General features: G+C 45.2%; 1 protein-coding gene across 2 annotated transcripts; it reads right to left on the reverse strand.

Moving 5' to 3' along the window:
* Window positions 1-11229: 11229 nt before the first annotated feature.
* Window positions 11230-14667, reverse strand: CG14506 (uncharacterized protein). 2 transcript variants are annotated; one of them, NM_001276138.1, is made up of 3 exons: window positions 14542-14667; window positions 12648-14480; window positions 11230-12572 (listed from the first exon to the last, which is right to left on the reverse strand). In NM_001276138.1, the coding sequence occupies exons 1-2, from the start codon at window positions 14579-14581 to the stop codon at window positions 13306-13308; spliced, it is 1215 nt and encodes a 404-aa protein (NP_001263067.1). In that variant the 5' UTR covers window positions 14582-14667; the 3' UTR covers window positions 11230-12572; window positions 12648-13305. The 2 variants fall into 2 exon arrangements, with proteins under 2 accessions (NP_001263067.1, NP_651690.2); NM_143433.3 differs by lacking the exon at window positions 11230-12572 and having other exon boundaries at window positions 13230-14459.
* Window positions 14668-16418: the final 1751 nt, after the last annotated feature.

Raw genomic sequence — 16418 nt, forward strand, 5'->3', positions numbered from 1 at the left:
TGGCGAATGAATGGAGCGTAGGTCCTGAAAGATGATGACGTACCCGGACCCACATAATCCCTACTTTGTTGCCAATTTTCGCCGGGCTGACCGCAAATAATCGGACAGGAAGCCGGGGCAAGAAAACCAAACGAAAACCCCTCCGGAGAATAGATGGCCGGTGTGTGTGGGCTTTAATGTTGGACAATTTCATTAGCAAGTGTCCGCAGGATGCCAGGATCGCATATCGAGAGTCGCCGCAGTGCGTGCTCCGCAAGTTTAAGTGGCTTTTAATGCCTCTATCTTGGCGCCCAATTAATTTTGTCCAATAAACCGAAAATTATATGCACGGGGGCATTATATATCCGCACACACACACACACACACACACACACACACACCATACCATCTCTGTGAGCACGAAGGGCGTTTAAAGCGTGGCGTGGAAACGAGGAGATTTGCAGAAATTTTGGCGCCAAAATGCAAGTTGATAAACCAGTTGCGTTGCATATTTCTGTGTTCAAATCTTTTCCTTTACTTTTTTTTTGCGCCTTTTTCAACGTCTGCACGGTCGAGTGTTCGAGTGTATAGTATACCTCATCAATGTATACATATGTATATGACCACACTACCACAGTTGCGCGCGAGAGTCGCTTATCGGCGCTCGTCATTGAGGCAGTCAGTGCGGTCTACATTTATAGCAAGCTTTCGCACACACACAAACAGCAAATCAGCCGGGAAGGCGGCCCACAGCCTCAGATACTTGTGCGTTTGAATTGCGAGAAGGGTAAACCAGAATGAACTACCGATACCCTTCATTCGGCTGGGAGCCCAGCATCCTGGCACTGAACCCAGGTGACCCCAATGTGAGTGGCTAACTCAGTTGAAGCAACCACTCTAATATACACTACTATTCACCAGATGATAGTGGAGCTATCGCAAAAACTGAATGTGTGCTTGATGATGATGATCTTAAGGGTTACTTCCGAGAATGCAAATCCCTCGTGTTAACAGCCAGCCCACCTTGATTAATCTAACAAACTAAGATAATTGATAGTCTTCAAAGTACGAGGGTATTGGGGCCCAGCCCAGAAAAGGGATCCCAGAATGAGAACTCAGACGAAGGCGACGCATAATTTGTAATAAACCTCCAGGACTAATGTGTCTCTCTGCCGCCGCAGACCCACCATCCACCTCCAGAACCATCCATAGCCATCCATCGCCTCCATCGCGTCCATCGCCTCCCCCTCGCAGGGAAGTGAGCCCAGGACAGAGTCATAAAAATGAACCGCCAAGAATGAACGAAAAATTTGAGCCTTTAAACTTTTCACTTAATGAATCTAAGCGGAGTGAGCGGTGGGTAGTGCTGGACGTGATCGTCGTAGCCGTCATCAAAACCTCCGCAGGTAGTGAAGTTGTGCAACATTTTTTCCCAGGAACTTCTGCCGCTGCCGTGGCTCCTTATTGAAGCATATCGAGAACTGGTGCCACAGCATTCCATGGGACATCCACCGAAAGCCAAGAGCACAACACTAAGACCGGGTATCTCCACCAACCAACCAAAAACAAAAAAAAAAAAAATATAAGAAGTGAAATAAACTACCAAAATGCAGGCAAACACCGCGGACGTATCAAAGACCTAAGCAGCCATCCATTGATTCGTATTTGTTGTTGCACCGTCTGGTTAGAACTGCAAGCTTACCTGACCAAACCATTTAACGTGCCAGACACATTTTTCGGCGAAATGTTTTTAACAGCCGAAAGTGCAGGGCCCCAGGATCGCCTCGGATCAGAATGGAACCACATCGCAACGCAGCGAATCCGATTGGATTGGATTGGATCGCATCGGCTCGAATCCGGACATGCGAAGGCTAAGAACATGATATAATGATCGGTACTGCTTGGGAATAGTGGAATATAACACATGAGAGTTCTATTCCATTAGTTAGGAAGTACCTATAGATACTAGGGATCTAATAGTAATAAATACCTAGTAATATTCCTGGGGGTTGATTCATAGTTCATATCAGTTAAAGAGGGGTTTCTAGAACTTTCCATGCGCTTATGGTTTTTAAAAAGGTATGAACATAGTGTACATTAGTAATGGGTATATGGGAGTCCTTAAGCTGCAATCCCATACTCGGCTCTTATTCTTTCCTTATTTGGCTGGGCGGCTTGTCGAAAGAATTCGCCAATGCGAGACTCTGCGTGATTAGAGAGCCAAATTGTGCATTTCGCCGGGCTTCAGCTTGGGCTCCAACTTGGGCTCGATTTTCGACTGGGGATTTATGGGGTGGTGTGAGTGCGACTTGGAATTGGTCTCCTCGTCTCACCCACAATCGCGACATCTTTCTCGTTTATTGAAAGCAGCAAGGAGTACATGTCTGTTATCGCTGTTTGCCAAGATCGTTATGTGTGGTTCCCGCGCCCCGGGATGTGTGTGCATGGGTAGTAGTCCCTCCCAGTGATTGGGTCTGCTTATATGGCGTGTGTTTGTAGAAGACCGCCAAAGTGCTGTGTGTGTGACTCAGATTTTGGCGCGAAAAGTTGGCGTCTTTGGATTTTTTTTGGGGCTGCTGTGGGGCAGGTTAATTGCGATACGAGAATCGAAGGAGGCAGATAAAAGAAAAGGGAAATTCTTGTGTTCTCAGGGATTCCCATAGGTATGGCTCTTCCGTTTTCCTGTTCTCACTTTCACCGGAAGGAAATCCCGTCCAACTTTTGGCAAACTTCTTGCACTCTGGGTCACATTGGTGTTCCAACCTTGGGTTGTCCTAAGCAAACAAACATGACCACATCCTGAGGTTCAGTTCGAGAACTGTGGCGAACCGGGTATCTCGGATGGCCGTTAAGCAAAGTTCGATTGACCGCAAAAACCCCAGAGACTCAAAGTAGAGCCCAAGTGACATTTGCTTGTAATCCAATACGCTTGAAGAGGCTGCGAATGGTCTTCGGTCAGGTCTTGTCTTGTCTTACATAATCGATATAAGACGCACCACTTGCATGAAAGAGGATCATCAAGTCCTTAAAATCAGAAGTAGCCGTAGAGGGGGGAGGGGCGGAACGAGGGACAGTTAGGCGCAGGTTGCGAACTTCATGTTTGCTCTTCAAGTGTTTGCTTTAGCGGGAAACTCTCGAGATTTTCGGTGGGCGAGGCACCTGTGACTAACTGTTCTTGCGCAATCCGGGTATTTTTCCCATTTTCCAGTTCGGGGAATCGAACCGCAAAGAGTCCATAGATTTTGCGGACCTCCGGTGACAGTTAGCAGCGATAGTGGGCTCGACATTCGATACTCGGGATGCGGGGAAAGTGATCCTGGCTTAAGGATTCCGTTGCTATCGGCGGGACAAATCTAGGCGCAGCACTTGAATCCGTTGGACACTTGAGGCGAAACAATTTTCTCATCATTGGCAATGCGTTGGTCAATTAATGGGCTGGCAGATAGGAGCAGAGGCAAGAGGATCCTGGACAAATACGAGTATCCTGTTGTGCACTTCGCTTAGCCGTTGACACTCCAAATAAAGTGCAACAACGGCAAAAAGATACTTTTTTACGGCTAGTTAGAGATATCCCTTGTTGGACAGACAGTTTGACATTTTTGTGTTCCTGTCGCCGCCGTCCTGTGGTGTCCTGTGTGTCCTGTTGTTGTTGTTCTGTTAGACAAACAACAAGTGTTTGCCAGTGTGTGCGTGGTGCGTTGAGCAGGATCTTGAGACGGTTGAGAAGTTTGGGCTGGGATCTTGTGGGGACACATCAGCTGAGCCGAGGAGTGCTGGGAAAATTTCTGTTGAATCAGCTGTTGGTAACACATAAACCCCTGGCCGTTAGAAACTGTTGTTGGCGACGAGGTTATGGGAAAATCAGGACGTAGTAGGGGTCTTCGCCTTCGGGATCTCGATCTCGGCTGACTTGTCCTGAAGTGTAGCTAAACCTGTTTGACTTTTGTTGTTTATTATTGTTTTTTAGCTGTGTGGGTAGCCCTAATGCTCTAACTTGTTGCTGCTTTGTCCCGATTTTTCGACCAAACAAAGGCCCAGCAAATCATCAAGTGCTGCTGCTGCTGATGATGATGATGGGAATTTGGAATCGAAGTCCGATTGCACCATCATTTTTCCAGCTGCACGAGCGTGGCGAGTGGGCGAAAAATCAGGCAGGGATTTGGGATGCAGGACTCGGGATTTTGGAATCAAGGATCGTACCTGCCGTGTGCTGATCTCACGCTCGCCAAACAATGCCAATGCCGAGTCAATGACAAAGTACTGGGCTGGTCAGGACAGGTTACTGGTTACTGGTTACTGGCTGTGGGTTGGGGCGATCTGCTGGGATATTCCCATCACAAATAGACCCTAATAACGCTGTTTCCATTGCCATTGTGCTCTCCCCTCGAGGTGTTACAATTGCAGAATTATTGCCCTGGGAAGCGGCTCCACCTCCGTTTCGTAGGACCACCGAGCGGATTCCAGTCCGAATCCTCGATCAATTTGGGCTCCGTCAGTTAACCCACGCCCTGAACCATAAACTTCGACAGTCAACACAGCGAAGAGGTCCCATAAACACAAGACACCCGCTCAATGAGCGAAACGCTATGCAAACATTTAAATAAAAAGGGGAACCGAATTCTTAATTGTTGTTCTCTAATGAAGGGTTATGTTCCAATGGGATCAGGTTCGTTATAATAGTGAGTTTGCTCAACTAAAGCTATAACTAAAATGCTTCAAAAGATGTTTAATAATCGATAATATGTACATATATCTTAGCTTCAAGAGACTCTCTTCTTTCTAATAGTTTAAGATATTTGCTATCGAATCTTCGAAGCTTCGGTCTTCTAAGCTACCCTATCTACACACTTCCCTTGCTTTTCTGTTCCATTCGCATTGAGCCAAAGTGCATAAAAAACCGAATTTGTCCGTTACAAAAATCTGCTGCGCGGCGACAGAGAAAGGGAGATTGAGAGAATCGTAGATAGAGAGAGATGGGGGGGGGGGGGGGAGAGAGAGAGCGGGCGCGTGTTTGTGAGTGTGTGTTTATGTTTGATAAAATGCGATATGGGCACATTCCCATTCCACTCCCTTCGCAACGAAACTCCCCTCGCGCCAAGGAGAGTGCGAGCGAGACAGGCGGCACAGGGGTGGAGAAACGGAGAATCGGAGAAACGGAGAACGTGAGTCTCTCTGGCTCCGCATGTGTTCATGCCCCATCTCCATGCCTGGAGAATGAGAATCCGACTGGCAGCGCGAACGAGACTCAGCCAACATAAACGGGAATAACGTATTTTTGCTGTCGGTGTGGCACACACACACTTAGATGGCGAGAAGGATAGATAGATAGAGATTGGGAGATACCCTACCCACAAAAAACCCCCACACAAGTACAGAGTAAACTAATGTATATATGTACTATGATCTATTCAACAGTTTCCATATAATCAATTACTCAAATACAAATTCCAAAATATAATAGAATTCGCAATCGAAATCTCTAGAAATTTCGTTGACAGTTAAGTTTTGTGAAAGTTTTCGTTTAGTTTTCCAAAAGATACGTTTTCCGAATTTCATATTTCAGCTCACTTTTATGAATTCATCATCATCTTTCGATGATATTTCCCTGTGAGCACTCAGCATAGACTGTCAACTTTTTCAGAGCCGGAGTCAAGGCAATAAAACTGAAATAATTGAAAACCAGACAGAGCAAAGGGAATAGCAAGATAGGGAGAAAATGAGTGGGGTATTGGAGTGGGAGGCTCACTATTTGTGTCCAACCAACATATGAAAGATTAGATGGCAGGCATTTGGGAACCCCTTTTGGCTCCACTGCGCTGGCAGACTCCGAGTTTTTGGGGGCCAGACGGCGAAAGCAACACACTTATGATTAATGTTCTGGCAAAATTGAAAATATATTTTTAACCCCACATGAGCAGCAACGGCGAGCGGAAATGAGGAAGTCTTGGTTTGGTTTATGTTCTGCCAAAAGAGTTGGGGGTGGATCCGTTCTTGGGGTATAGTATGCTCGACATACGGGGCTGATCACGATCACCAGAAGTGGGATTAGGAGGGGGAGTGTTCCTTGGTACCATTTCCATAAAGAGGAAGTTGGAGTTATTGTAGATGAAATTCTCGGAAAGCGGCAATTGAATGGGGAGGAAAGAGTTGAAAGGGGGGGGGGTCTGCTTCGAGGGAATAGGGAGGGAAATGGTACGAAGCTGAGAAAAATGGAGTTGAGGTACGGTAATAAAGATAATAATAAAGATGTTCTAGCATTGATAGATTTAAAAATCAGTTCCCTGCACAAATAAGTCGAAAAATCAGTGAACCCTTGAAAGTATGCAACACTTTTTGCAATCCGCTTTTAAAACCTTGTTTCTCGTTAGAAAATGATATTTCCAAAGTTCTATAAATTTAATTGGGAATCGTTTGAACTATTTCAGATTTGCAAAACATATATAACTGCCATTGTTTTCAAACATCCTTTGTTTTGTCCACTTGACCCTGCCTGATCTTCTTCGAAGTTAATTAAAAATGCATGAGCAATTATCGATTCTACGAATCATTTCATGGCATTCGCATTGAAGGCTGGCCCATAAATCTCCCCGGTTTCAAATCGAGATCAATGCACGTGCGAATCCCAACATCCAAGTGCTGGGAATGTTTAGAAAGACCCAAAATGTACCGGCAATTCGAGAGCAAATTGCGCAGTCGCAGAGTGGACAGCAAGATAAATGACCTGCTGACCCAGCCCATAAACGATGCTGTCACAGGGCAGATAGTTCCCAAAGTCAGCCAAAGAAAGATAATAGTAATAATAATAAAATAGACAGCAAACTGCGACAGACAGAAGAAAGAGTACTGCACTGTAGAATAAACACGCCAGGATATCAAGTGTACATGTCTCAGCTCGACTCTTTTCGGATCGTATCGTATCGGATCGGATGGGATGGGATGGCGAAGAGCATGAGTTATGTTGCTCGGACTGCGAAAGATCTCCAGTTTCTGGTTTCTGCACTAGCAACGGCAGTGGAAATCGCAGGCATTGTGCCCGGATAGATGGCCCGAAAGAGAGTATCGTGGGAATGGGCATTGTGACAAAAACTCGAAAAAAAAAAGGAAAATTATCTGTGGGCTTCAAGTGTCGCCAATGCCCGAGTCTCAGTCGTGTTGCCTTAGACAAATGTGTCCAATTTTCCGTTGTTTTCCCATTTTTTCTTCCCACTGGCCACAAAGAAAGTGTAGTACGCGTTTACCATGCGACTGGTATCCTCGATCCTTCGTCCTAGCATCCTCGCATCCTTGGGCTCAAGTGGTCAACGCTGGGAAAGACAATCGCAGACAGTCTAATTTGTGCGCGGGCCACTTGAGTCTGGGAATGGAAAAGAAAGGTTGGGCGTGCACCTCTCCGTGGACAAAAGTGAAGGAGTATTCGTGCACCGAGTGTCCTGGATCGAGGGCAGATGCATTTGGCGTGCGTGGGAGTCAATTTTGTGAGGGCCAGTGTGGGCACGATGACGCAAAGAACATTATATTCCCTAAATGCACTTTCTCACGACCCAAAGTAAGGTGTCAATTTTGGAGAAGGCAGAAAGCCGAGATTGCCAACATGACTCTTTTCAAATTCAATTTGATGAGGAGAAAACGAACGTAATCTTTCTGCAAAAAATATTTTGCTGTAAAAAAGTAGGTTGGATAGCCAGTGCTTTATTCCACAAGCCAAGTTGGTCGTATCAAACTGAATTTTTATACATATTTTGTAGATGCTTTGAAAATCGCATCCCATCGACCTGCACATGTTTATACTACTTTGGACTATAACCTGTTGGTCAGGAATTAAGCATTATTTATGATCCAAAGCGACGTTTTATGGCCATTAACACCGACTCTTCCGGTCGAAAAGGTCGCTATGTATCGTAAATCAATGGAATCCCGATCAAATAACTGCGATATATACTTAGCACAAAGGTTCAGATACGGCGGAGATTGCATGAATGGATCGCGGCGAAGAAGAACGAAGGTACATACGTCGATTTGGACACGGATGTGGCAACAATGTTGCTAAGTCTGTGCAAACATTTGAAAGTTTGCTCAGAGATAAGTGATCCCGACTGTTCGATAAGCGTGGCATGGGGCAGCTACAGGGTCGATAGGGCATCCAGCCGATAAAATGTAAGGGTATCAGCGTAAGAGTCTCAAGAAATCCGCGCTGTTTCCTTAATTTTTGGGCTGGTGATAAAATGAAAGTGAAAAAACCTCTGCTGACTGCCGAGAAATGTTTGTGCGATAAGCAAACATCAGATACGCAGATATGGCACAGATGCAGTCCAGATACAGATACATTTGGTCTCCAGATACGAGCTGGCCGACAGAAGTGTGCAAACATATTTGAACTTAGTTAAAAGCGCGTAAAAAGTCGATAAATGTCACTTATCTGTTTGTATAAATAATAATAAAGCCTCCCATTGGTCAGGGGAGTGTGGAGGTTGGCTAGCCAGAAGGGGAAATGCACCGAGAACAAATTGCAAGTGTTTCAAGATTTACTTAAAATAATATACAAAGCTCTATATATTAAATATACATTTTTCACCATACGATAATGACATAGATCGCATTGCTATAATGCTACGAGAGAACACACAATTTCTTTCTGTGTACATTGTAGAGGAAACACGAGTCTGTGGGTTGCGCAGAAACGGAAATCGGAGCGAGTGATGCAAATACAGCGAACAAAAAAAAAAAAAAAAAAAGAGAATTAGCGCCAGCTGCAATCGAGTGACGTCACCGAGATATCGGCTGAAAATACGCCCCCAGTTTTAACCCCCCACTGTCCGCTTAACCCGCATGTGTGCGCCAGTGATAAACGGAGTTTTTATGAATGGAAGAAACGGACTACTGATTGCTTTATAACCGGCGTTTCTTTATTTGCCGCTTCTTATCAATGGAACCCGGCGAAGAGAATGTGGCGATAAGTCGCCTCTTTTGAACACTGACCTTGGGGGACTGCCAAAAGATACTGTCATAAGACCAGATGATACATATCCCGCGACGAAAGTGTGTGCAAATAATGGGCCGCTACGCGGAGAACATGTGTGTATCTGCGAATCATATTTTATCCTACTGCGGAAACGACTGCGACGTGCTCCCACAAGAATTGCTCGTCTTCTCCAATTTCGCGTCGAATTTTAGTCAAGCGATTCGCTACAATTCCATTTCAGTTGGCAATTTATGCAGACTTATCGTATATGCCACAACGTACGAGTATGCATATATCTGCATACATATGTCATATGTTCGCGACCAGTTCATTTTATTTTATTTGATTTTCAGCTTCTTTCAATATTTACTAAGCCCGGCGCGTGCTTTGGTTTGTGAATGAAGCGAATTATGTGTTATATATAGTCGAGGGTATGATTCAATTGATCCAATTCCCAAGCCAAGAAATACTCTGTTTTATTGGGGCCTCAAGTGTTGTCAACTTTGATAAGACTCCAAACATGATATACCTAGCAGGGCATTTCCATTTCTATTTTAAAGAATTATTATGTATTTTGTGATATTGGTAAAAATGTTGCCGGCTTATCGCATTTTTATACCCTTACAGAGAAGGGTATTGTGGTTAGTGCAACATCTGAAATTTACGAATATATGAAGAGTATTTCAATGTTCGAACGTGAAAAAGCTAAGCCTTTTGTTGATCCATAAAACACAGCTGTGTTTCTGGGTATGTCAGCTATTTCGCGTACCGAAACAGTTAAGTGAAAAGCGGAGAATACCCGGTCATATTCCTAGAAATAAGCAAATGAATTCATAAACATCAACCGCATTCCTGAACAGTCGGCTTTTATCGCTTTCCGGGTCAACTGTGAATGGGATTTCTGGCCACTCCCCGTCATTGACCAGAATCATCATATTGAATGGCCGGTGCTGTATCTCTAAGATATTCCTGGAACGCATTTGGTTGACACAGTCGCGGCCTCTTCAAAACCATTCGAGCCCCCGCCGCCCGGTGAGGTTTTTATTATACTTTAGGATCGCGGACAAAGGATGAGTGCTGGTTCGGTTGGATCGGAAACCTAGAAATTATGCTGGACAAAAGTGTTAAGGTTGCGTAGAGAAATTGTTTGGAAAATATGAATTACAAGCCACTCGTAGCGAGTCCAAAACTCCCCGAAGAGTTACCTGCCGCGCTCTGCACGATTTTTCCCATTATGCAAGGCATTGTGGCAGGTTGCTCGACTCTGCTTCTTGTTGCATCCACACTTTTTTAAGTGCCTGCCGTAAAAAATCATCGTTCTGTTTCGCGCGATCCTTGAAATAGGTGTTAAACAAACAGCAGCCCGATGAGAAGCTGTGCGAAATCGGTCTACAAGGCAAAATGTATATCGCAAAAGGACGAAAGAATGGCATCCAAGGGGGTAAAGGTGAAAGGAGGGGGGGAGAGGAAACTGCGACCGAGTTATCCTTTTTGGAAAGTAACTTCTGTTTAATTTGAGAGGCGAGTTGAAAGTACTTCTCGAAGGTATCTTGTGGTTTTCAAGGCTTGACCTTAGGATACTTGAATTCTGAACACTTCAGTTCATATTTCTATGGAGTACTGCTGTTCTTCCTAAGAGCAGTCCTTACAATTTCTTCATATATCTACTATTATTTTAGAGAACAGACAATTACAATGCTTTTCTTAGAGTATTTTTGAAGTCATCATATTGCCGGTGATTATATTTTCTTTGGCAATGATCTCAATAGCCTTGAGTTTATTTATTTATTTACTTTAAAAACTTATTATTCCGCTTTGATAACATGATAGTTGTTGTAACACAAAGTCATTCCTTTTCGTTTAAAAGGAAAGTGCTCTAAACTGCTGCGAAATGTGTGGAAACAATATAACTCTTGTTACAATTACTAGATTTATTTGTCCCGCTAAAAATAAAAAACCTATGATATTACATGCCTTTAACAAGGCACGTTTTTACTATGACTATGGCCATTCATTGGCCTAGACAAAGGCCATTTAAAAACCCATTTCATACAATTAATAACAATAAAATTACACTAAAATTGCAACAACACCGCACACCCCCAACAAGGCGGAAGACAAAGGACACAAAGGCCATTGTCGCAGGATCTGATCCACTTGCCACCGCCGCCGCTATTCAAAGTAACTCGTAACTTTGGTCGCTTCATTCACGAAACGCACTGTACTATATAGTCGGCCACTGGGACACACAATGGGCGTGGCCCTGCGCACTCGACTTCGAAATCCAGAGACACCGAGTTGCAGGAACACATTGCACGTGCGTGAGTGCAACAATTGTCCTGCAAACTGCAATTGTGTCATGTCCTGATCGCTATTCTATCCTGTTTGTCCTGCACTGTCCAGCTAGAGAAGTGTAATTTTCCATTTAAGATCAACGATGTGAAAATTTCCAAGACGTGATTTTTACGTCGTTTTTTCCTTAAAGCGTAGCCATTGAGCTATTGTTTGCGTAGTTCATTAGTTGCCAGGACTCGAGTTCATTTCGATGGACACGTATATGTCGGGAAAATGCCGCCAAAAACGGTAGGTCGGATTTTCCTGCCAAACTTTGCCGCCTCAGCTGCGGTTGAGTGTTTTTTTTTTCGTGTGCTTCTTGCGAGTTTGGTGCTTCGAACATTAAACTAATTTATCACCAATATATGCCAGGATCCTGGGCGCACGGGCTGGGATGGGCTGGGAAAGGACACCCCTTTCGGTGGGAATCGCTCGTGTGTTGGACTTTTGTGTCTACTTACCATAATGAAAACATTTTCAAACATTTTATGCAAAGTCCTGACATGACCTTTGCCGAACCTCAACGCGCCGCGTCTCCCGTTGCGCTCGATGTCCTGTCCCGAGTGTCCTGAATGGGAACTGCAACACACACATGCATGTATATCTCATCCCATCCCTTACCGGTTCGTAATTTGCGATCTGAACTAGTTTTCGGCGTGGCCCTGTCATTATGTAGATTTTTCAGCCCGCGAGTACACGATCGCCCCACAAAAATTGGAAGGGGAATTCGAATACTTAGTGGAAGACACCGATGTTGTTGCTGTTAGTCGGGATGTTCCATGTTCACCGGGTTTGTTTACGGGGGTCATCAGGACTGGGATTTGTTCTCACAGGAAATATATGTGTGCTAGACCATAAACCTTGAAAGCACAAAGAGAACCAGATAACGATCCAGTCCAAATGTATCCACCGGCAAATGGGAAAAGGCAACACAAAGCCGCAATTTGGCTGGTGAAAATCATCGAGGTCGATCCATTTGCAGGACCATATACCCATTTATATGTGCAGCTCTACTACATATCCGCCTCCGCCGCGATGAGTGACTGCCGGGTTTGACTGTCTAAGCCGCAGGTACGAAGTGATTAAACGCCGAGCTATTGCCACCGCAATTAGGATCGCATCGGGATCGGGATCGGGATGCCCGAGATCCCAATAAAAGCCAAATTGAATCGGGGTCGGCAACGGAATTGAGAGCGGGGGCAACTAGTGCAGGACCTGCAAGGATGCAGCTGATAATGGCAAAGAATTGCGTCGTCACAGGTTCACAGAGATGGCCGGCCAAAAAGGAAGACAAGTAGTGCTGGGGGGGGGAGAAGGTAGAACAATTTTTTTAACATCAAACGAATAAAGGTCGCTCTCGCACACTCGTATTTACTGTGGAAAAGGGAGCTCCTGATTTGTTGCAAGATTTCTTCGTAAATGGCATAAAAAACTGCTCGAGAAACAAGGCGACAAGCCGTGGGATCGCCGTGGCCGTGGCTGTGGATCGTTGTTAAGATTGTTAATGGCACCCGACCTGTTCACGTCCACGCTCACACAATGTTGGACAATTAACACGGCCCAGCAAGAAGAAAGCCAGGTTTTTGGAGGCACATCCTTGGGAATGTCGGGCAGAACAGAGGCCGCGCTACAGAAATCAAGGCCCCCTATTTCATCGCATTTATCGCATTCCCGCGCCCCCTCTAGGAATTGTTCATATTTTGTGTATCATTCGGTCAGGGGCAGTACCGTCATCAGCTGATCCAGGGGATTAATTATGTTGACAGGTTGCTGCGATTCAAGTGCCTTTGAATTGGAATTGGAACTTTTTGTGTAATATGTTCACGTTTCATTCAAGCAGCTCCATTCATATCTTCCAGGAATCTAAGTCACATCCTTCGGCTTCCCTCAATTTAGAAAGTGTCCGACTTATGTAATGTATGCCATTTCCTTATAATGAAAGTGTTCTTTGAAGTTTCTTGGGAAATATTGCTTAACTATTGTTATATTGAATGATATATGATATGATAGATATGATTTGCATTTGGTAATTCCTACTCTTTCTGTGCGTACATCTGATCCGCAAACATCGAAATGCTGGGTCGGTCTTTCATCTCGCTGAGCTGTAGGTCGACGTAGTTCTTGGTCCGCCGATAAGCTGCCACATTAGTGTAGCAGTGATGGACATAGTTCTGACCCAAACTGGCTAGAACGGCGTAGCGGAGATCTGACTTGGAAACTTTTCGAAGAACAGGTTTGGGCTTAGGCACTAGGGGAGTGATCGGCAGAAGGCTCGGCAAGGATGGGAGCACTGGACTAGAGGCAGGAGGTGGTGGAGGTATTTTAAAAATAACTTTTGGAACGGCTTTATCACTAGGAGTTTGTGGCAGGGATGGGAGCACTGGACTAGAGGCAGGAATTGGTGGAGCTATCTTAAGAGTAACTTTTGGAACGGCTTTATCACTAGGAGTTTGTGGCCACTTTGGAGCTGGTGGCTCGACAGACTTGTGGGGCACGGCAGCCAGTTTCTTCCGTATGCTCAGTAGGAGCTTTGCCGAACTGGAAAGACCCTTTTCCAGGGCCCTCACCTCGTCTGAACTGGGTTCGAATTTCAACAAGTTAAAGCTCCAGCGGGAGATTCCAATGTCATTGGTTAATGCATAGGCATAGTTTCGATCAGATTTTACGGCGGTAAATGGACTATAGGACGTGGGTTCTACCAGTTTTTGAAGAAGCAATGATCTGTTAATTGGTGGCTTCGAATTCTTCTCTAAAGATTTGTGACCACTTTGTTTGGCGTCGTTTTTCTCTGCCTGCCTTACAGGAGCTTTGTGTGGCTGCGTTATCGTTGCCTTTGGTTTTTTTATGGTCCCAGAGTTTTGCTGACTTCCCTTATTTGTACTTTTTTCTTTCGCCTTGCGACAGTTCAATCGGTATCCCTTGATCAGATGTGGATTCGATTCGATGGCATGCTCCATGTATGAAGTGCGACTAAACCGCACCATGGCGTAGTTAAAGTTACTCATGCCATTCCTCACGCTGACCCTCTCCAAATCCCCAAATTTGCTGAAATAGGTGAACACATCCCGATGGGTAATGTCCTGGTCTAGGTCGGGAATGAACATCAGGCGATCGTGTTCCGGCTCGGGAGGCCGTCGTTCGGGTGGCTGGACTACCACTGTGCCAGGTTGGTACGTTTTCACCTTCTCTTGTAGGGAATGGAAATTTGCTAGGATTGTGGATAATTCAAAGTCCGTGAGAAGCTTAAAGTCCCCGATAGCCGTTCTCACCTGCCTTTTCCCCATAGACACTAGCTGGTTCCCTGGGCATGGCTTCCCCCAGCTGGGATTCACTAATCCTTGCTCTTTTTGGCGAAGGACACGAATCAAGTCCAGGCAAGTCCAATGGCGTGTTGGTCACTCCCAGGGGTTCTAGGGAAATCAAGGAGCTCCATGAACTATCCATGCTTTTTAAAGCCAAGTTGAAATATACTTGGTTGATAGACAAACCCAAAGCCAACTCTGATCAATGACTATTTATTATAAGAGTGGTGAAGTGGGGAGTTTTCCCTTAAAAATTGCCATTCATAGAAATAAATTCCCTAATTTTTACGCAGAATCTAAAGTCTTTCCCCTGAGGTTTCCCCAAATCCTTAAAAGTCAAACCTACTCAAACCTTTCCCATTGCATAAATGAAAATTGCACTTTCAGTTCATCGAGGCCTGGGAAAATTTTTATCCGTTTCGCACAAGGAAATGATTTGCCAAACTGAGCACAAATATTTTCATCGGAAATTTCATAAATATTTTATGAAACTGTAGGATCAAAGTCAAAGCCCCATTTAAGGTCCCCAGAGTGGCTGCCGTGCCATGAATGAATATTCGTAACGGTCGGCATTCCGGCTGCGATTCATGAAACTGTTGCCACCAAATCGTGGCCAAATGAAAGGAACCAGTAGGCCAAAGGCAAAAACCCAGCTGGAATGCGTTGGCAGTTTGAATGTCGCCTCAGGTGACAAATTGCAAGGCTTGCACAGGTTGTTCAGGTTGCACATAGCCGGTGTAAAAAGGACGACGACTCAATGACGCGGCAGGTTTCGTCGAAAAAATGTGCCATTTCGCACCTCCATAAAAACGTGTCCCGAATGGGTTTCCCTGTCATTTGCCATCAATGGACTGGGCGGCCTTCGGTTTCGGTTGCATAATGTTTGACTGCTGGGCGGAAAGTTGCACATGGCTTCTAATGTGCGATTTGCATTCGCAATCGGTCAAGGGTGCACCGGATGCGATGAATGTTTACCCAACTCGCAGAAATCAGGGCGCGCATCCCTTTCACGAATCCATCTGCCAGTGCAGATCCTGCACATCCTTTGCCACCCAGGTTACGTAAGCCATAAACAAGTGGACCATGGCGGACTAATAGACTTGTTGCCAAGGCCGCAGAGATCGCCTCCTTCTCACGCCTCGACTGCATCCGGGATTCCAGCTAAAAACGCGGCAATATCCCTCAGATACTCGGATACTTTGTGCGGACGTGAACTTCAGCCGTTTAGCCATTCAGGCATTCATTGATTCATTCATGAACATTCGCCCGCAAACAATAAGGACACAACTAGCAAATCTCTCTCGAGCACTTCAACGAACAATGAGGAGCCCAAGCAAATTTCGGTACGAGGACATTCAGTGTTCTCACGTTCATTTCGGCGATTTCCTTCGTCTTTGGGTGTTTTTTCGGCTCTTTTTTAATGTTGGCTTAAACCTCAAGTGACCGAGGGTTTGATGATGATTATGATGAGCTCACAGAGAATTTGCGAAAAAAAAAAAAACTAAACGAGAGAGGAGAAAGGAAAGCGGATACTCAGCCACTCAACCGGGTGTCCCGGCATCCTCATCATCCGCCGATCATCCCGGATATAGTTCGATATTTTTTGCGAGTTTCATCATAACGAAATTCCCTGAAATGCCCCAAGAACACATAATAATCAGAAGATAATGCCGTTGATTATCTCGGGAATGTCTATTCATCGCCTGGCGCTGTGTCCTTCGAGTCCTGCCGCCTCGAATTTCCCTCGCCGTGTGCGGCCTGCCAAAAAGTGAGAATTTATGAGGTTTTCACCAGCGCAGCTCTGGTGGTGAGGGAGTTTCCCTAGAAGTTGCGATTGGAGCCGT

The sequence above is a fragment of the Drosophila melanogaster genome, chromosome 3R (assembly GCF_000001215.4).
Source record: "Drosophila melanogaster chromosome 3R".
Classification (NCBI taxonomy): domain Eukaryota; kingdom Metazoa; phylum Arthropoda; class Insecta; order Diptera; family Drosophilidae; genus Drosophila; species Drosophila melanogaster.

Bases quoted from the DNA above. Each gene is read 5' to 3' on its own strand.
- CG14506 (NM_001276138.1), bottom strand. From the start codon at position 14,581: ATGCCCAGGGAACCAGCTAGTGTCTATGGGGAAAAGGCAG. The intron at 14,481-14,541 runs GTGAGAACGGCT...CCACAATCCTAG, and splicing joins TGTCTATGGGGAAAAGGCAG to CAAATTTCCATTCCCTACAA.